Source organism: Scyliorhinus canicula, chromosome 4 (genome assembly GCF_902713615.1).
Source record: "Scyliorhinus canicula chromosome 4, sScyCan1.1, whole genome shotgun sequence".
NCBI classification, from domain to species: Eukaryota; Metazoa; Chordata; class Chondrichthyes; order Carcharhiniformes; family Scyliorhinidae; genus Scyliorhinus; species Scyliorhinus canicula.
Window position 1 is genome coordinate 221,784,772 of NC_052149.1, and position 21,287 is coordinate 221,806,058.

General features: G+C 57.1%; 1 protein-coding gene across 1 annotated transcript in view; it reads left to right on the forward strand.

Moving 5' to 3' along the window:
- The first annotated feature begins 4,429 nt into the window (after positions 1–4,429).
- The window catches only part of LOC119965394 (ganglioside GM2 activator-like), a 34,608-nt gene continuing 17,750 nt past the window's right edge, over positions 4,430–21,287 (forward strand). The window contains exons 1-3 of the mRNA XM_038796114.1: positions 4,430–4,518; positions 15,569–15,718; positions 20,929–21,048. Of these exons, the coding sequence (XP_038652042.1) occupies positions 4,459–4,518; positions 15,569–15,718; positions 20,929–21,048 (330 nt within the window). The 5' untranslated portion in view covers positions 4,430–4,458. The remainder of the gene's footprint in view (positions 4,519–15,568; positions 15,719–20,928; positions 21,049–21,287) is intronic.

Here is a 21,287-nt window from a genome sequence, read left to right on the forward strand (position 1 = left end):
ACACATCCCCTCACCACTCCTACGCCACCCTCACACATCCCCTCACCACCCCTACGCCACCCCCACACCACCTCCACACATCCCCTCACCACTCCTACGCCACCCCCACACCACCTCCACACATCCCCTCACCACCCCTACGCCACCCCCACACCATCTCCACACATCCCCTCACCACTCCTACGCCACCCCCACAACATCTCCACACATCCCCTCACCACCCCTACGCCACCCCCACACCACCTCCACACATCCCCTCACCACCCCTACGCCACCCCCACACATCCCCTCACCACCCCTACGCCACCCCCACACCATCTCCACACATCCCCTCACCACTCCTACGCCACCCCCACACATCCCCTCACCACCCCTACGCCACCCCCACACATCCCCTCACCACCCCTACGCCACCCCCCACACATCCCCTCACCACCCCTCACCACCCCCACACAACCCTCACCACCCCTCACCACCCCTACGCCACCCCCGCACATCCCCTCACCACCCCTCACCACCCCCACACATCCCCTCACCACCCCTACGCCACCCCCACACATCCCCTCACCACCCCTACGCCACCCCCACACATCCCCTCACCACCCCTACGCCACCCCCACACATCCCCTCACCACCCCTACGCCACCCCCACACATCCCCTCACCACCCCTACGCCACCCCCACACATCCCCTCACCACCCCTACGCCACCCCCACACATCCCCTTACCACTCCTACGCCACCCCCACACCACCCCCACACATCCCCTCACCACCCCTCACCACCCCCACACCACCTCCACACATCCCCTCACCACTCCTACACCACCCCCACACATCCCCTCACCACCCCTCACCACCCCCACACATCCCCTCACCACCCCTACGCCACCCCCACACCACCTCCACACATCCCCTCACCACCCCTACGCCACCCCCACACCACCTCCACACATCCCCTCACCACCCCTACGCCACCCCCACACCACCTCCACACATCCCCTCACCACCCCTACGCCACCCCCACACCACCTCCACACATCCCCTCACCACCCCTACGCCACCCCCACACCACCTCCACACATCCCCTCACCACCCCTACGCCACCCCCACACCACCTCCACTTCACCCCAACCCACGATCCAATCATGCGTCATGTCTTGTGTCTTGCAGGATCACCTGGCGCCGAGGTGGGCTCTTTTGCCCCGCCTCCGACCCCAACCTCATCCCCAACACCAAGCCGATTCCAGTGATGGGAAGGTAATGGACAGTGATGCAAGCCCACGAATGCCAGCCCAAGACACCCCGGAGCACCAGTCCAGGACAAACACTGACTTCCCATCACAGCTGTCACCAACACCCTCCACCATCCCAGAGACACTCACCACGGCGGGGCACTTTAGTGAACAGGCTCCTAGGGCACTATCTGGTGCGCACCGCACCCTTTCTGCGGTACAGCAGGTGGAGGTAGGAACCCTCGAGGGGGCGGTGGTCTGAAGGGGGGCTCGACACCAGGGACTAGCTGCTGACCAGACTGGTCTATGACTTCTGGAAAGGGTGGTCTCATCGCAAATGGAGATGCAGACACATGAGGAGCTTTCAGCAACCAGCCAGCACCTTCAGGTACAGCTGGAGGAGGCGTGCCCCCCAGGCCAACACCGCAGGGGTGGCGTCCGCAGTAGAAGCCTTGGGGGCAAGGATATCGGCCATGGGTCAGGTGTCCAAGGCCCGGGGCACATTGTGCCGTGGTAGCTGAGGCACAGGAAGCTATGTACCAGGGCCACCTGGATACTGCAGCGGTGTTCCAGAGCTTAGCCCAGCCACAACGGGTTATGACTGAGTGTATCATGGGCATTGCCCGGGTGCTGGCTGACCTGTGCCAGTCCCGAGATGGAGGTGGTACAGTCACTGAGTGATGTGGCACAGTCCAAGAGGGAGGTGGCCCAGTCCCTGTGCTCCATGGCCATGAGCATGGTGACCCATGTCGAGACGAGAGTGGGCCTCCAGGACTAGCAGCAGCAGGTAGCGTCGGAGCCACAGGAATTCGCTCCAGTCGCACCCCCATTCCACTGAGTAGCCGGGGGGCCATTGGGCACCCCGAAGGAGCAGGTGGTTATGGGGACCCTGCCCGTGAACCCTGCAGGGGAGGTGCCGGAATACCATAGCGCCTTGGATTCCCCCCTCTCTTGTCCCTGACACATCCGATGAGAAGCGGACAGAACAGAGTGGCACCACACCACTTTGGACACCCGAGCAACAGCCGGGCCCATCCAGGTCCAGTCACTCCAGAGGACGGCTGCCGAACATGACCCATGGGTGAGATTAGCAGCAGGCCGCCTCCACCACTGATATACCTACCGCCTGGTGATCCGCCTAGACGTAGCGTTAGGGCCCGTAAGACCAGAAAAGTAGATACCAGTTAGGTTGGCATGGGCGCAGCACATGGGATAACGTTAGAGGCTGGAACACAATGCTCACATGCCCTCTGCAAAATAAACACCTGTGCACAAAAGCTCCAACCTGCCTCGCAGCTCTTTCAGAAGGGTTTGAGGGATGGGCTGGGCTAGGCTGGCTGCAGAGGGGGTGCTGGGGGGGTGGGGGGAGGGGCGGGGAAGATGAGCGGGCAGTGGAGGTGGTCATGGGCCAGGGCCCCCAGATCAGACCCCACACATTGCCTCAGTACCCCATTTCTCCCCCTCCATCTGGCTCTGGCACCTGTCCCGGCCAACAGGGCTGGTCCTACCCATGCCAGCGGTATGCTCTGTGGCCCCTGTCCAGCACCCTCATGTCGGAGCTAGTGTGGGCATCCCCCTTGGGTGGGCCATGTGATGAACTGCCGGCAGGTGCCGCCCACCTGTGGGGGGGTGGGGGGTGGAGTGTGGGGGTGATGGGGTGGTGCACCAATATGGCTGGTGTTACTCTGCACAATGACAGGCCAGGGTGAGCAGTCACTGGGGTGAGCAGCAATGGCTGTGTGTGTCTGGACACCCTGGTTCCAGGGGGTCACCTCAAACCCACGGCCCATCCCCGGTTGCTCCCGACTACTCCCCCCTCACCGGCCCTGGCAGAGCCCCCTCGCGCCCCTCCCCCCTCCTCCCAGCCAGGCCTACCACGGCAGGTCCAGCAGCTCACAGTCGCGCCTGTGGGAACATATCCTACCTCCTCTCTCACCTTCAGCAGCCACGGTGCCTGTTTCCCGATTTTTAAAAGCACAAGTGAAACTCACCGTTGCTATTTCCTCCTGGTGAAGGCGGAGCATTGCGGAGGTCCCGGAGAATACCAGGTCACGCCCGTTAATGATATGCCAACGGCGTTTACTCTGCGTGTGGAGCAGAATGCCTTGATGCCGCATGGAACATGTCATTACATCGGGCTGCCCACGATTTTCACCTCACGTGCGATTCTCCACTCTATCGCATTTCCCGATTCCAACATGGCTGGACGGAGAACCCACCCTTAGTTTGAGAAACGGAAAATCGTGTCCGTGCTTTTTTTCCTGCATCTTTTGATAGTGTCCTTCATCTGCCATCAATCAAGATGTCTAAATCGGACAACTTGCTACTTGACACTCTGCTAAATTTCTGAGCTCCTGTTGTGTCTACTCCAAAACTGTTTACTCCAAGTTCCATAATATTCCCTGCCACAGACACTAAAATCCATCATTTCATACCTTTACCACCTCCTTATTGTCCTCCCATCCATCACCTTCCTTAACTTTCAGCCCATCCGAAACTCTTCTTCCACATATCCTCTACCATGGCAAGTCCCTACTACCCATCCACCCGCATCGACAAACACTGGCTCCCAGTCTCCTGTTGCCCCAAATTTGCAATCCTCATCCTTATTTTTAAATCTCTTTATGGCCTCATTCCTGTCACCAGCCTTAAACACTCTTATCCTTCGTCCCATTTCTGGCTCTTTTGCCACTCTTTCCCCTTAGTCTTCCAACGGAGACCAATCCTTAACCAACCAGGTCCCACTTTCATGAATTCCCTGAAACTTCTCATTCTTTTTTTTCCTTGGTCGCCACTTTGACCAAGCTTAGAATTCCCATCCTGGTCAATTTGTTCCCCCTTTTACACCTCTGTGAAATACCTGGGGATATTGTTTCTATATTAGATGCATAGCAAAGCTGCACAATGTTGGTGTTCAACTTCTGGCCACAATCGTTTTCAAATTTCACATAAAACTGCTCAAAAGAAAATAAATGGTAAAGCTGCAAAAATGTTGGACACAGGTTTGAATTTTTAGCTAGCAGGGAATTTAGTAATATTCAGGAAACATATTCTATTCAATCAATAACAGGCTGGTACCAACTAATCAAACTATGCAAAGCAACTTTGCTGCTATTGGCTAGAAACTAAGAGAAGTGGTTACATCCATTCAGTGTTGCATATAAAACGAACATGTCCAAGTCAAGGCTTTATATTCTTCACTTGCAGATCTGAGCCTAACAGAAGATGGTCCTTCCTCTCAGTATTACTTTGCTGGTTATTCACTTGTTCCACCAAATAAGAACAGTAAGTACGTAATTAAACAAACTGTACTTGTTCAACCAGAAACAATCTTTCGAAGGGATGTACTTGTAACTTTTTGCTGTGACCAAAAGAACAGCCGAGGCTCAGGAAATGCCATTTGCTCACTGAAACCCATTTCTCTGGTAACCGAACGCACTCCATTGTACCACCAGATATGTTTTAAAGAAGATTCGTGTTTTTCTTGCTGTCTGACAGGCAACTTCAAGCATTCATCATTCTTTGGGTTTGGTTTTGAGTGCCGTGCCTGAAGTTAAATGGGGTGATTTTCTGTTTGCGTTATACCGATGTAAAGCCCAAAATAGGATTTGTGGTGGATGCAAATCAGTTTGCAATCTTCCTGGACCCTTCTTGCTGGTGTGACCCGGACCGCGCTCAGAAAGGGCGAGAACGTAATTCGCATGCATTTGAATTCACTGTAATCCCATTAGTGGGATTAAAGAGCAGCACAGTAGCACAGTGATCAGCACAGTTGCTTCACAGCTCCAGGGTTCCAGGTTCGATTCCCGGCTTGGGTCACTGTCTGTGAGGAGTCTGCAAGTTCTCCCCGTGTCTGCGTGGGTTTCCTCCAGGTGCTGCGGTTTCCTCCCACAGTCCAAAGTTGTGCGGGTTAGGTGGACTGGCCGTACTAAATTGCCCTTAATGTCCAAAAAGGTTAAGTGGGGTTACTGGGATAGGGTGGAGGTATGGGCTTATAGGGTGCTCTTTCCAAGGGCCGGTGCAGACCTGATGGGCCGAATGGCCTCCTGCACTGTAACTTCTATGATAAAGTCAGATGTTCCAGCCTCACATGAATCTTCCCGCCCACCAGCGGGATGTTAAGCGGGCACCAATTACTCCTGGTCTTTAAAAACAGGGACAGGGCACCATGAACTCCGAGTCGGGGGGGGGGGGGGGGGGGGGGGAGCGGTAGGTGCCCCTCTCCACTTAGTGCCAGAGTACAGCAGGGCAAAGTAACCAGTGGCCAGATGCCGTGGGGTTGGGGGGGGGGGGGGGGGGGGGGGGGGAGTGTCCTCCAAGGGAGCTGAGGGGGGTGGGGAGCTTGGGTTGGTCAGGTCAGGGGTCTCCCTTGGGAGGGGGGTTGCAGTGGGTCATTCATCCAAAGGGCCCTGGCTGCCGCATGTCAAAGCGCCCTACTAAGAAACGTCCATGCCTCTCCCTCCAATACCAACCCCCCCCCCGGTCGATTTTCGCCGCCATGGCGGCGGCAGCAGCCATCCAGATGGCCAACCGTCGCATGCAAGAAGGGTGGCTCATGGAGGGTGCTGTAGCGCGATATGTAGCCCCGTGCCAGGCGCGGCTGCTGCAGGCCACCATGCCCGGCCAGTCCACGAGGAGGCGGAGGGTGCTGCAGCGGGAGTGCCAGCGGAGGGCCCCGTGCCAGGCGCAGCTGCTGCAGGCCACCATGCCCGACCAGTCCACGAGGAGGAGGAGGGTGCGGACCACCCCGACGTCGACAGCCGGGATCAGGGCGACGACACAGATCCTGATGGGTTACCTGGGGATTAGAACGATCAGGTGGTCGTGCCAAGGCGGCGGAGGCGTGCCATGCAAAACCGAGTGTACCGGGACCGCATCTCGTTCGAGGACATGACGGAGGCGGCATGCAGGAGGAGACTGTGAGCCGTGAGACAGTCGCACATATATGCCACCTGCTGGTGCACCTGGAGCCACGTGGAACTGGGGGAGGACATGCCCTCCCAGTGAGGGTGAAGGTAACTCTTACCCTGAATTTTTTTCCGACCGGTTCCTTCCAGTCGCCGAGCGGGGACCTGTACGGAATCAGTCAGGCTTTGGTGCACCGGTGCATCCGGGCAGTAACCGATGGCCCCTATGCAGTCGCGGGAGAGTTAATCAAGTTCCCGGAGGACCACGCTCACCAGGCTGCCAGGGCATCGCAATTCGTCGCAGTGACCGGCATACCGATGGTACAGGGCATCGTGGATGGTGTTCATGTCAACCTGCGTGCACCATCGCGGGACAGGGACGTCTTCATGAACAGGAAGGGGGCATACACGGTAGCATTGTGGATAGCACAATCGCTTCACAGCTCCAGGGTCCCAGGTTCGATTCCGGCTTGGGTCACTGCCTGTGTGGAGTCTGCACATCCTCCCCGTGTGTGTGTGGGTTTCCTCCGGGTGCTCCGGTTTCCTCCCACAGTCCAAAGATGTGCAGGTTAGGTGGATTGGCCATGATAAAGTGCCCTTAGTGTCCAAAATTGCCCTTAGTGTTGGGTGGGGTTACTGGGTTATGGGGATAGGGTGGAGGTGTTAACCTTGGGTGGGGTGCTCTTTCCAAGAGCCGGTGCAGACTCGATGGGCAGAATGGCCTCCTTCTGCACTGTAAATTCTATGAAATCAACCTACAGGTGGTGTGCGACCAGGGTATGAGGATTATGCACGTGTGCGCCCAGTATCCGGGAAGCACAGTCGTTCATCCCCGCAATTTGTGAGGGTCACCCACCCCGGATGAGGAGCTGGTTGCTGGGCGACAGGGGTTATCCTTTGCGGCCGTGGCTAATGACGCCCATACGGAGGCCACAAACCAACGCGGAGCGCCGGTACAATGAGACCCATGCAGCAACCAGGGGTGTTGTTGAGAGGTGGTTTGGAATCCTCATAGTGAGGTTCAGGTGCCTGGACCGATCAGGGGGGCCCCGATAGGGTCGGACGGATCGTCATCGCCTGCTGTGGGCTGCACAACATCGCCCAACAGAGAGGCGATGTGATGGCGGAGGACGCATGTGAGGCTGAAGAGGCCGGCGGCACTGACCAGGAGGAGGAGGTGGGGAAAGAGGAGGGGGAGGTGGTGGGGAAAGAGGAGGGGGAGGTGGTGGGGAAGAGGAGGGGGAGGAGGAGGGGAGGAGGGTGGGAGGGCGGTGGGGCACAGACACCATTGGGGCGCGGGATACGGCCAAAAGGCCACACGACGGAACCGATTGGGACAGCGGGCACTCGATGCACTGATCGCCGCATGGTTCGTTCACTCTGGGGAGGGCATCGTTGTTCAGGGCACTGGCACCGTTGACCGCGCGTACTGGCACCACCCAGCACCCCCCTCACCCATGTCCCGCACCAACACACAACCCTACCAGACACCCCACCACCATCACGCCGCACTACACCTGCGGCACCTCGTCACTGTCGGTAGACTGCTACCTCCGTAAGTGGCTGTGAACACTGCCATGCTGGATCTTCGATGAGCTGTGAGCTACAGATCGCTACTGACCGTCTGACTCATGTCCATATCTGAACACCACCATCTCGTTGTCCCCTCTATGCGTCAGGGACACTCCATCACATGTCCATGTGGGGCCACGGGCGCTGTCGCACGGAGGACAAGGCGTGTTTGGTGTTGGGGTAGGGTGCAATCTCGGCCTCACCCTTGCGATGATCCTCAGCCAGCACCGTCAGCGGGCACCCTCGCTTCCCCCACCCCACCCCCACCCCCCCAGGCACCGGAAATACGACAGACGTATGGAGGTTTGGAGTAGCAACTTTTATAGTGACATTGCAACACACGTTCCCTAGCCCCTATGACTAATCTGTTCCCTGCATTCATGCCAACTTACTACGTGCCTAATTTTTTGGCCTTACGGGCCCTACCACTATGTCTAGGCGTTCCCCCAGACGGTACATCAGGAGTGGAGGCGGACAGCTGAGAATCCTGCCCTTCGACTTGGCTGCCCATCGGCAGCCCGGCCTGGGGCGGCCCGGCCTGGATGGGCCAGCCTGCTCGGCGGGCGTGCTGAATGGTGTGGTGCCACCCTCCTCTGCCCGCTGCCCACCAGATGCACCAGGGACAGGACGGGGGGAGTGCGAGTGTTCCGGTTCCTCCCTTGCTGTGGCTACAGGGACAGGCACTGGGATCTCCTCCTCCCTTCGGGAGCCAGTTGGCCCCCAGGACTCTCTAAGGGACCGTGGGACTCGAGGAGGCAAGCCCCATTGCACCACCGACACCTGGCGCTGGAGCCCCGCTGTGGAATCGACCAGGGTCTGAACGTTGCCGGCTATGGAGCTGAGGGAGTGCGACATCCCTGTCAGGGACAGCGTAACCTCCCGCTGGGTTTGGGCGACGCCGTCCATCACATGGACAAGGCCGCTGATGCTCTCAGCGATGGCCTGCTGGGACTGGGCCAGAGCCCGGAGCGCGCCGGTAATGTCCATGTGGCTCTGGAGCATGGCTGCCTGTGAGAGGGCAGTCCTGTCATGGGCCATGGATGACGCTTGCGCACTAAGCTCCACGCCCTGAAGAACCTGACCCATGGCCGAAACCGTTTCCCCTATTGCCTCCATCGCGGACGCCACCCATGCAGTATCGGCCTGGGTTGCAGCCATGACCGGCACCACTCCCTGCTCATGGACTGCGTCTGCAGTTGCCGGAAGGCAGCCGTCACCCCGTCTTCTGGTCCCTGGTGTGCCAATTACATCGGTCTGTGGCTGGGCCTGGAGTGGCCAGGAAAGCGGGAGCCGTCTGGGCAGCAGCTGGGTGCTGGGCCTGGCCTGCCCTCCAACCATCCAGGCCCTCGGCTTCTCCAACCTCCATCTGCTGTACCAGTTTGACTGTGTAGTGCGCACCAGTATGTGTACCAGAGGCCTCGCCACTAACTTGCCCAACCGAGGTGAGTGTATCCGCGATGTTGGGGGGTGTGGGTGACAGCAGTGCCGTGGCCGCTAGGTCCTTGGCTGTCCCCAGCTCTGTCTCCTGTGTGGCCCTCCTGCCTGTGGTCCTTCCCATCAGTCCGGATCAACACTGGAAGAGGTTGGTGCTGCACGACGGCGTGGTGAACGGGCGGTCCCACGGCGCTGCTGATGTGGCCCTGGATAAAACATGAAGGCAGGTCTCGTCAGTCTTGCGTGGACGTTTGTTGAGGGTTGAGGGGGTGCGTAGTGAGGGTGCGGACTGTGGGGTGGTGCAGTGTCAGGCGGTGGGTGGTGAGGGTGTGGACTGTGGGTTGGTGCAGTGTCAGGCGGTGGGGCTTTGAGGGTGTGGACTGTGGGGTGGTGCAGTGTCAGGCAGTGGGGTGTGAGGGTGTGGACTGTGGGGTGGTGCAGTGTCAGGCAGTGGGGTGTGAGGCTGTGGACTGTGGGTGGTGCAGTGTCAGGCGGTGGGGTAGTGAGGGTGTGGACTGTGGGGTGGTGCAGTGTCAGGCGGTGGGGTAGTGAGGGTGTGGATTGTGGGGTGGTGCAGTGTCAGGCGGTGGGGTGTGAGGGTGTGGACTGTGGGTGGTGCAGTGTCAGGCGGTGGGGTGTGAGGGTGTGGACTGTGGGTGGTGCAGTGTCAGGCGGTGGGGTAGTGAGGTTGTGGACTGTGGGGTGGTGAGGGTGTGGACTGTGGGGTGGTGCAGTGTCAGGCGGTGGGGTGTGAGGGTGTGGACTGTGGGGTGGTGAGGGTGTGGACTGTGGGGGTGGTACAGTGTCAGGCGGTGGGATGTGAGAGTGTGGACTGTGGGGTGGTGCAGTGTCAGGCGGTGGGGTGTGAGGGGGGTGGAGGTGGTGCAGTGTCAGGCGGTGGGGTGTGAGGGTGTGGACTGTGGGGTGGTGCAGTGTCAGGCAGTGGGGTGTGAGGGTGTGGACTGTGGGGTGTGGTGCAGTGTCAGGCAGTGGGGTGTGAGGCTGTGGACTGTGGGGTGTGGTGCAGTGCCAGGCGGTGGGTAGTGAGGGTGTGGACTGTGGGGTGGTGCAGTGTCAGGCGGTGGGGTGTGCAGGGTGTGGACTGTGGGGTGGTGCAGTGTCAGGCGGTGGGGTGTGATGGGTGTGGACTGTGGGGTGGTGCAGTGTCAGGGCGGTTGGGGTAGTGAGGTTGTGGACTGTGGGGTGGTGAGGGGTGTGGACTGTGGGGTGGTGCAGTGTCAGGCGGTGGGGTGTGAGGCTGTGGACTGTGGGGTGGTGCAGTGTCAGGCGGTGGGGTGTGAGGGTGTGGACTGTGGGGTGGTGCAGTGTCAGGCGGTGGGGTGTGAGGGTGTGGACTGTGGGGTGGTGCAGTGTCAGGCGGTGGGTAGTGAGGTTGTGGACTGTGGGGTGGTGAGGGTGTGGACTGTGGGGTGGTGCAGTGTCAGGCGGTGGGGTAGTGAGGGTGCGGACTGTGGGGTGGTGCAGTATCAGGCAGTGGGGTGTGAGGCTGTGGACTGTGGGGTGGTGCAGTGTCAGGCGGTGGGGTAGTGAGGGTGTGGACTGTGGGGTGGTGCAGTGTCAGGGCGGTGGGGTGTGAGGGTGTGGACTGTGGGGTGGTGCAGTGTCAGGGCGGTGGGGTGTGAGGGTGTGGACTGTGGGGTGGTGCAGTGTCAGGCGGTGGGGTGTGAGGGTGTGGACTGTGGGGTGGTGCAGTGTCAGGCGGTGGGGTAGTGAGGTTGTGGACTGTGGGGTGGTGAGGGTGTGGACTGTGGGGTGGTGCAGTGTCAGGCGGTGGGGTAGTGAGGTTGTGGACTGTGGGGTGGTGAGGGTGTGGACTGTGGGGTGGTACAGTGTCAGGCGGTGGGATGTGAGAGTGTGGACTGTGGGGTGGTGCAGTGTCAGGCGGTGGGGTGTGAGGGGGGTGGGAGGTGGTGCAGTGTCAGGCGGTGGGGTGTGAGGGTGTGGACTGTGGGGTGGTGCAGTGTCAGGCAGTGGGGTATGAGGGTGTGGACTGTGGGGTGGTGCAGTGTCAGGCAGTGGGGTGTGAGGCTGTGGACTGTGGGGTGGTGCAGTGCCAGGCGGTGGGGTAGTGAGGGTGTGGACTGTGGGGTGGTGCAGTGTCAGGCGGTGGGGTGTGAGGGTGTGGACTGTGGGGTGGTGCAGTGTCAGGCGGTGGGGTGTGAGGGTGTGGACTGTGGGGTGGTGCAGTGTCAGGCGGTGGGGTAGTGAGGTTGTGGACTGTGGGGTGGTGAGGGTGTGGACTGTGGGGTGGTGCAGTGTCAGGCGGTGGGGTGTGAGGCTGTGGACTGTGGGGTGGTGCAGTGTCAGGCGGTGGGGCTTTGAGGGTGTGGACTGTGGGGTGGTGCAGTGTCAGGCGGTGGGGTGTGAGGGTGTGGACTGTGGGGTGGTGCAGTGTCAGGCGGTGGGGTAGTGAGGTTGTGGACTGTGGGGTGGTGAGGGTGTGGACTGTGGGGTGGTGCAGTGTCAGGCGGTGGGGTAGTGAGGGTGCGGACTGTGGGGTGGTGCAGTATCAGACGGTGGGGTAGTGAGGGTGTGGACTGTGGGGTGGTGCAGTGTCAGGCGGTGGGTAGTGAGGGTGTGGATTGTGGGGTGGTGCAGTGTCAGGCGGTGGGGTGGTGCAGTGTCAGGCGGTGGGGTAGTGAGGGTGTTGACTGTGGGGTGGTGCAGTGTCAGGCGGTGGGGTAGTGAGGGTGTGGATTGTGGGGTGGTGCAGTGTCAGGCGGTGGGGTGTGAGGGTGTGGACTGTGGGGTGGTGCAGTGTCAGGCGGTGAGGTAGTGAGGTTGTGGACTGTGGGGTGGTGAGGGTGTGGACTGTGGGGTGGTGCAGTGTCAGGCGGTGGGGTAGTGAGGGTGCGGACTGTGGGGTGGTGCAGTATCAGACGGTGGGGTAGTGAGGGTGTGGACTGTGGGGTGGTGCAGTGTCAGGCGGTGGGGTAGTGAGGGTGTGGATTGTGGGGTGGTGTAGTGTCAGGCGGTGGGGTGGTGCAGTGTCAGGCGGTGGGGTAGTGAGGGTGTTGACTGTGGGGTGGTGCAGTGTCAGGCGGTGGGGTAGTGAGGGTGTGGATTGTGGGGTGGTGCAGTGTCAGGCGGTGGGGTGGTGCAGTGTCAGGCGGTGGGGTAGTGAGGGTGTTGACTGTGGGGTGGTGCAGTGTCAGGCGGTGGGGTGTGAGGTTGTGGACTGTGGGGTGGTGCAGTGTCAGGCGGTGGGGTGGTGCAGTGTCAGGCGGTGGGGTAGTGAGGGTGTTGACTGTGGGGTGGTGCAGTGTCAGGCGGTAGGGGTAGTGAGGGTGTGGATTGTGGGGTGGTGCAGTGTCAGGCGGTGGGGTGGTGCAGTGTCAGGCGGTGGGGTAGTGAGGGTGTGGACTGTGGAGTGGTGCATTGTCAGGCGGTGGGGTGTGAGGGTGTGGACTGTGGGGTGGTGCAGTGTCAGGCGGTGGGGTGGTGCAGTGTCAGGCGGTGGGGTAGTGAGGGTGTGGACTGTGGAGTGGTGCAGTGTCAGGCGGTGGGGTGTGAGGGTGTGGACTGTGGGGTGGTGCAGTGTCAGGCAGTGGGGTGTGAGGGTGTGGACTGTGGGGTGGTGCAGTGCCAGGTGGTGGGGTAGTGAAGGTGTGGACTGTGGGGTGGGGCAGTGTCAGGCGGTGGGGTAGTGAGGGTGTGGACTGTGGGGTGGTGCAGTGTCAGGCGGTGGGGTGTGAGGGTGTGGACAGTGGGGTGGTGCAGTGTCAGGCGGTGGGGTAGTGAGGGTGTGGACTGTGGGGTGGTGCAGTGTCAGGCGGTGGGGTAGTGAGGGTGTGGACTGTGGGGTGGTGCAGTGTCAGGCGGTGGGGTGTGAGGTTGTGGACTGTGGGGTGGTGCAGTGTCAGGCGGTGGGGTAGTGAGGTTGTGGACTGTGGGGTGGTGCAGTGTCAGACGGTGGGGTGTGAGGGTGTGGACTGTGGGGTGGTGCAGTGTCAGGCGGTGGGGTAGTGAGGGTGTGGACTGTGGGGTGGTGCAGTGTCAGGCGATGGGATGTGAGGGTGTGGACTGTGGGGTATGAGGGTGTGGACTGTGGGGTGGTGCAGTGTCAGGCGGTGGGGTAGTGAGGGTGTGGACTGTGGGGTGGTGCAGTGTCAGGTGGTGGGATGTGAGGGTGTGGACTGTGGGGTGGTGCAGTGTCAGGCGATGGGGTGTGAGGTTGTGGACTGTGGGGTAGTGAGGGTGTGGACTGTGGGGTGGTGCAGTGTCAGGCGGTGGGGTGTGAGGGTGTGGACTGTGGGTGGTGCAGTGTCAGGCGGTGGGGTTTGGACCGTGGGGTGGTGCAGTGTCAGGCGATGGGGTGTGAGGTGGGTGGAGGTGGTGCGGTGTCAGGCGGTGGGGTGTGAGGGTGTGGACAGTGGGGTGGTGCAGTGTCAGGCGGTGGGGTGTGAGGGTGTGGACAGTGGGGTGGTGCAGTGTCAGGCAGTGGGGTGGTGCAGTGCCAGGCGGTGGGGTGTGAGGGTGTGGACAGTGGGGTGGTGCACTGTCAGGCGGTGGGGTGTGAGGGTGTGGACTGTGGGGTGGTGCAGTGCCAGGCGGTGGGGTAGTGAGGTTGTGGACTGTGGGGTGGTGCAGTGTCAGGCGGTGGGGTGGTGCTGTGTCATGCGGTGGGGTAGTGAGGTTGTGGACTGTGGGGTGGTGCAGTGTCTGGCGGTGGGGTGGTGCTGTGTCATGCGGTGGGGTAGTGAGGGTGTGGACAGTGGGGTAGTGCAGTGTCAGGCGGTGGGGTGTGAGGTTGTGGACTGTGGGGTGGTGCAGTGCCAGGCGGTGGGGTGTGAGGGGGGTGGAGGTGGGGTGGTGCAGTGTCAGGCGGTGGGGTGTGAGGGTGTGGACAGTGGGGTGGTGCAGTGTCAGGCGGTGGGATGTGAGGGTGTGGACTGTGGGGTGGTGCAGTGTCAGGCGGTGGGGTGTGAGGGTGTGGACTGTGGGGTGGTGCAGTGTCAGGTAGTGGGGTGTGAGGCTGTGGACTGTGGGGTGGTGCAGTGTCAGGCAGTGGGGTGTGAGGCTGTGGACTGTGGGGTGGTGCAGTGTCAGGCGGTGGGGTGTGAGGGTGTGGACTGTGGGGTGGTGCAGTGTCAGGCGGTGGGGTGTGAGGGTGTGGACTGTGGGGTGGTGCAGTGTCAGGCAGTGGGGTGTGAGGGTGTGGACTGTGGGGTGGTGCAGTGTCAGGCGGTGCTGTGTGAGGGGGGTTGGGTGTTGGGTCAGAGATGGGATGACGGACTGCCTGCCTACAGTGGATTCTCACTTGGAGCTTCGCCTCCGGACTGGCATGGCGCAGACTCCCAGCTGGCGGCTCCCCCGGCAAGGTCCAATGCCCTTTGCTCGTAGACGGACAGGGGGTGCAGCTGGGGAAATCCACCTCCGGTTCTTACACGCTCCCGGAAATTGTGCGCTGTCTTCCCCTTTGGTGGGGGAGGGGGGGGGGGGGGGGGGGGTGCAGCACAAGGTTAGACACACATTGGCAGGACGCACGTATGAACGCAACATTATCACAAGGAGGGGACACTCCGACCCACGCCATGGCACCTGCCCACTGGGGGAGGATCCACATGTGTCCCGGGTGCAACGTCAGGCCCAAAACCTGCGTGGGTGGGGGAGAGGTCCTTGCCCAGGGCGTTGATGACGGCGTGGGTACTTGGTCCGCGGAGCGGAGAATCGCCCCCCCATATCTTTTGCCACTCTTAATATTGGATTGGATTTGTTTATTGTCACGTGTATCGAGGTACAGTGAAAAGTATTTTTCTGCCAGCAGCTCAAACAGATCATTAAGTACATGAAAAGAAAAGAAAAAGAAAATAAATAATAGGGCAACACAAGGTACACAATGTAAATACTTAGGACACCGGTATTGGGTGAAGCATCCAGGAGTATGGTATTAATCAGGAGTCTGGTAACAGGGGGGATGAAGCTGTTCTTGAATCTGCTCCATTGGTGATCAAATGAACCCATGTACAATTTACTGTCACACAAAGCCAGCAGACCATAAAATGCCAGATTCATTTCCAGTTCAGCGTTATGACCACAGACCTCAGTGAAATCAGCAGTGAGATCACAGCATGGACCTCCTAGCCCTTTGATAGGGAATAGAAAGACTGATTCCCTTTGCTGAGAAGCGATCTGCTGACTCTATGTGTGGGATCTGGAACTGATACCTCGTAAATATGAAGGCTCACGTATGGAAATGTGTCTGATTGGATGAGAAGTCAGTTTGCTACCTATACACTGTCGTTCTTTGAGTGGGGATCAATAGAAAGGCCTAGTGGATAGTGGATTTTTTTGTAATTATATAAGGCCCTATAAGGCCCTGTCTCATTGGCTATGAAAAAGTAACTAGCGGGAGACTGCTTTGCTGTATGGATTTGTAATCTATTTCTTTTTCATTTCAGTCAAACAGCCTTAGCTGGAAAGTTTGCAATGACAATGACTCACCTATTATATTGAATAACATTTCAATACAGCCAGATCCTATTAAAATACCAGGAAAAATCTCTATTGCTGGCTCCTTCTATGTGAATAAGTCAATTTCATTGCCAAAGGTATGTGAAAATTCATTGTAGAAACAATGCCAAGCCCAATTGCTTGCAGACCTGTCATAAAGCGTTTCTGTTCTGGTTATCAGACAAAGAAATAGAGAACTTGAAGTTATATAGTGACTTGCATAGCCTCAGATTGACTCAGAAAGTGCTTTACAATGCAGTACTTTTGACGTGTAGCCTCTGCTATATTGAAACTACTACTCGGCTAAGAGAAGTAATCTCAATTGAGTCCATTGCTTTCATAGCTTTAAATAAGGCAGATATGGATTAACAATACAACCATTTCTTCAAACCAGTTAACCAGTCGGGAACCACCCCAATTGGTTACTTTTGGCTTTTTGTTTTCTCCCAGTTGTCATTTGTTTCCGTGCCTTAAACAGTCAGTCATGTGGAAATGAGTGTTACATTTGAAACAAGCATCAAACAAGCCCAAAATATCAGGGAATAAAACAAAGCCTTGATGTCAAGGGAGTGAGTGCCTGTAATCTATTCTGTTCCAAGAACAGTACACACTGAACTGTGTCATATCTTGGGGCAATTCTGGTACTCCAAGCCAATTTTCAACTCGGTCAATCTTGTCCTATCCTTCATGCTGTTAGCTTTCGCACTCAGAAAACATTGCATTCTTTCACGAAATACCCTAACCATTAGTCTTTGGTCGCACCATAGTTAGACATAACATTTTCTTCAATTTTCTGATGCATAAATACTCTTTAAACGTGGTTATCTTTTTGATGTAAGTAACTTTTTTTGGTGTTTTATGTCATTTGTTAATATATTATTTTCTTCTCTGCTTTGTTTTTTTCTGAATCATACCATTTTCAGCCTGAAAGAAAGCTGGAGTACCCTGAGTGGGATTCTCTGACCCCGGGCTAGGTCGGAGAATCGCCGGGCCGGGCATGATTCACACAACGCCGGTCCTCCGATTCTCCAGTGACCGGAGAATCGGCGCCATTAGCGCCGGCGCGGTCGGCACAGCGCCAGTTGGCCCCGGCAATTCTCCGAGCGGGATGGGCCGAGTGGCCACCGAGATAGGCCGAGTCCCGCCGGCGCCGTTCACATGTGGTCTTACTCAGCGGGACCTCGCCATCCAACCTGCGGGGTTGGCCTGGTGGGGGGAAGGGGGGGTTCGACCACGGGGGGTGCCTCCACCGTGGCCTGGCCCGCGATTGGAGCCTACCGATTGGCGGGCCGGCTTCTTCTGGTGGGGGCCTCTTTTACTCCGCGCCGGGCCTCTGTAGCTCTCCACCATGTTGCGTCAGGGCTGGCGCGGAGAAGGAAACTAGCGCACATGCGTGAGTTTGTTCCAGTCGCAGTGCGAATGGGCAGACCCGCGGCACCCGCTTGATGCTGGTATCGGCAGCTGGAGCTGTGTGAGTCGCTCCAGTGCTGTGCTGGCCCCCTGTCGGGTTCAGGATTGCTGCTCTTGGGGGCCTGTTGACGCCGTCATAAAACGCGACGGCGTTTACAACGGCATCAACACTTAGCCTCAGGATAAGAGAATCCCGCCTGCTACACCATTCTGCTCTAATGCAGCGTGCTGGCAGGTGCAGGGTGATTTGCCGCACACACAGCTAACATACCAACAGTCACTGCATTTAAAATAAGAGTAACCTGTCATGTGATGTGCTTTGAAATGTTTCAATTTAACATGCTGCATGAATTAAAGTCTATTACTATCACTATAGTTTCAGCGGTGGAACAGTTAGTAACAGTCTAATCGGAGTCAAAAGATTGTGGGGTGACGTCAAACCCCAGAGACTTGAGCAGAAATCTCGGCTGACATTCCAGTGCAGCTCTGAGGGAGTGCTGCCTGTTGAAAGTGCTGTTTCTCTGGTGAATCATAGACCAAGGCTCCAGCCGCCCTGTCAACTAGGTATGAAAGATGCCATGATATTATTTAGAAGAAGAGCAGGAAAGTTCTCCTCAGTATCTTGGCCAATATTTATCCATCAGCCAATATGGCTGAAAAGCAAAGCAACATACTGCATTTGCTGGAAATCTGAAATTAAACCTGAACATGCTGGAAATACTCAGCAGCTTAGGTAGCATCTGGAGAGACGGAAACATTTCAGCTTGGCGATGTTGTGTCAGGCCGGGAGAGGGAGAGGGTCAGGAAAAGAAAGGAAGATCTGTGACGATGAAAGGAAGGAGAGATTTGTTAACAGAAGGAAAGATAAGAGAAAAGAAATTGGGAATGCAGTGTCGTCATTCTTGTCATTTAAGAACTCCCACCTTCCACCCTCCTTTGTTCTTCCCAATTTCCATGTCTCTGTTTAAACTCGATTCTATCCCTAACTTTCTCTGGCTGTGGTGAGAGTATCCCTGGCAGCTGCCGAGACTGCAGCTCAACAGAATCTTAGGATCCCCGGAGCAGGTAAGATCGGGGTCTTGGACCGGGACGGTTTGGACGTGTTAGGGATGCGGTCGTGAGGTGGAGAGGATGGGTTTAAGAGGGGGAATGAGTAGGAAGAAAAAGGGGTGGGGCGGTTTCAGCCCAATGGGGCCATTACACAATTGGCAAAGGATAGCCCCAAAGAGAAACCCCACACTTTTCTTCCCACCTATTTAACCATTTGAGATTAAAAATTAGGCTTCCACTCCTGCCCTGCTGCCCACATCAAATGTATTAAGGCATGGGCAGCATAGTAATGGCCTCAATAGGCTTGGTAACAATAGCTTGTTAACAATACGCTTGATCGACCTGCTGCTGTATGTGGCGGACCCAGAGGGGGGAATGCCGGGGGTGATGGCGCTGTTGGCTGGGTTTGGGAGCTTCTCGGGCTATAAGCTGAATCTGGGCAAGAGCGAGGTATTTGTAGTGCACCCGGGTGATCAGGAGGAGGGAATTGGGAGGCTCCCGTTTAAGAGGGCAGTGAAGAGTTTCACTGGGGGTGCAGGTGGCCAGGAGTTAGGGGACTCTCCACAAGCTTAATTTTACCAGGCTTGTGGAGTAGATGGAGGAAGAATTCAAAAGATGGGACATGGTGCCGCTATCGCTGGCGGGTAGAGTGCAGTCCGTCAAAATGACGGTTCTCCCGAGGTTCTTGTTCCTTTTTCAGTGTTTGCCCATCTTTATCCCTAGGTCCTTTTTTAGGAGGGTGACTAGCAGCATCATGAGCTTTTTTTGGCCGCATGGGACCCCGAGGGTAAAGAGGGTCTTTTTGGAGCGGGTCAGAGATGGTGGGGGGCTGGCGCTACCCAATCTCTCGGGGTATTATTGGGCGGCCAATGTGTCGATGGTGCGCAAGTGGGTGGTGGAGGGGGAGGGGGCAGCATGGAAACGGTTGAAGATGGCGTCCTGTGGAGGCACAAGCCTGGGGGCCCTGGTAACGGCGCTGTGGCCGCTCCCTCCTACGAGGTATACCACGAGTCCAGTGGTGGCGGCTATCCTCAAGATTTGGGGGCAGTGGAGGTGACATAGGGGGGAAGTGGGGGGCTCGATGGAGGCTCCGCTAAGGGGGAACCATCGGTTCGTCCCGGGGAACATTGATGGGGGGTTCCAGGGTTGGCATAGAGCGGGCATCAGACAGCTGAGGGACCTGTTCATTGATGGGAGGTTTGCGAGCCTGGGGGAGTTGGAGGAGAAATTTGGGCTCCCCTCGGGGAACATGTTCAGGTACCTGCAGGTAAAGGCGTTTGCTAGGCGGCAGGTGGAGGGATTCCCTTTGCTTCCCGCGAGGGGGGTGAGTGACAGGGTGCTTTCGGGGGTCTGAGTCGGGGATGGGAAGATATCTGATATCTACAGGGTAATGCAGGAGGTGGAGGAGGCGTCAGTAGAGGAGCTAAAGGCTAAGTGGGAGGGGGAACTGGGGGAACAGATCGAAGATGGGACATGGGCTGATGCCCTGGAGAGGGTTAACTCTCCCTCCTCATGTGCGCGGCTTAGCCTCATCCAATTCAAGGTGCTGCACCGGGCCCACATGTCCGGGTCTAGGATAAGTAAGTTCTTTGGGGGCGAAGACAGGTGTGTCAGGTGTTCGGTGAGTCCAGCGAACCATGCCCATATGTTCTGGGCATGCCCGGCACTGGAGGAGTTCTGGAAGGGGGTGGCGAGGACGGTGTCGAGGGTGGTAGGATCCAGGGTCAAGTCAGGCTGGGGACTCGCGACTTCTGGGGTTGGGGTGCAGCCGGGAGTGCAGGAGGCGAAAGAGGCCGGTGTTCTGGTCTTTGCGTCCCTAGTAGCCCAGCGGAGGATTTTGCTTCAATGGAAGGATGCGAGGCCCCCAAGCGTGGAGACCTGGATCAATGACATGGCGGGATGTATTAAGCTGGAGAAGGTCAAATTTGCCCTGAGAGGATCGGTACAAGGGTTCTTTAGGCGGTGGCAACCTTTCCTCGACTTTCTGGCTCAGCGATAGGGTACTGGGTCAGCAGTAGCAGCAACCCGGGGGGGAGGGGGGGAAAAAGGGTGGGGGGTGGGGTGTTGACTATGTTTATTTAATTTTAATTTATTTTTAATTTCTCTTGTTGTTTACTGGGTTTTGGGGTGGGGGGGGTGGGGGGGGGTGAGATACATGCGTTGCTACGGTCTTGGGGATGTTACATTTATTATGGTGTTTTATTGTTGCTTGTTATTGTTTGTTGTTATATTTTCTGTAAAAAATTTCAATAAAAATTATTTTTTAAAAAACCAATAGGCTTGATAACAATAGGCTTGATAACAATAGACTTGATAACAATAGACTTGATAACAGGCCCAAAAGGCCCTTTTAATATTGCCGGCAGGCTACCAATTTTGGTGCCCGTCTGCAACCCTTCATATTATGGGGGTGAGTTTGGGGGTGGGCAGGAAGGTGGTGGGATGAATGCGCATGCCATTTTACATGCCCCTCCACCACCTACCAGTGGGAGACACATCCTCCAAGGCATATAACATGCAGCTCAAGGTTGTGATAAACACTGTACAGGGAAACGAGAGCTGGAGGGAGGACACGGGATGCCAAAACGTGCATGACATCTCCAGGATGGGCGAGATATTCATGCTGTTCATGCCAGCAGGATCACCCAGTCTTGCCGATGGCAGCATGGGGTAGATTCAATGGGAAATCCCATTGACAGCAGCAGGACCACAAGATCCCACCAATGGCCATCGGTGGTCAGCCTCTGAGAAACCGGTGCCAAAGAATCTCAGCCAATGTTATAAATGTAACTTTTTTCTTGTTGCACAGTGAAATAACTACTAATGTTTTATCTTTTGATTGGTTTAGATTGAAGTAGAGGTTCTAAAGAAGCTTTTATTTTGGTGGAAACTTCCCTGCATCAACGCGAAATGTACTTATGACTTATGTGAGCTGCTTCATCTTGAATCATCTTGTGTCCTCAACACTGTAAGTCACATCTGTCCAATTACATGAATACACATATCACCCGCTTAGATTGGCCTGCTGCATAATAAGCTGGTGTATCTCTTTCGAACAAATATCCATTGTAATGGCAGGATAACCATTAACCATCAAAACCAACTTACACAGCGTTACATTGCAAGTGGCTTAAGATACACATCAAGGGCCTGTTGTCTGAGCATCAAACAAGCGCAAAATATTCGGGAATAATGACTGAATCCTTA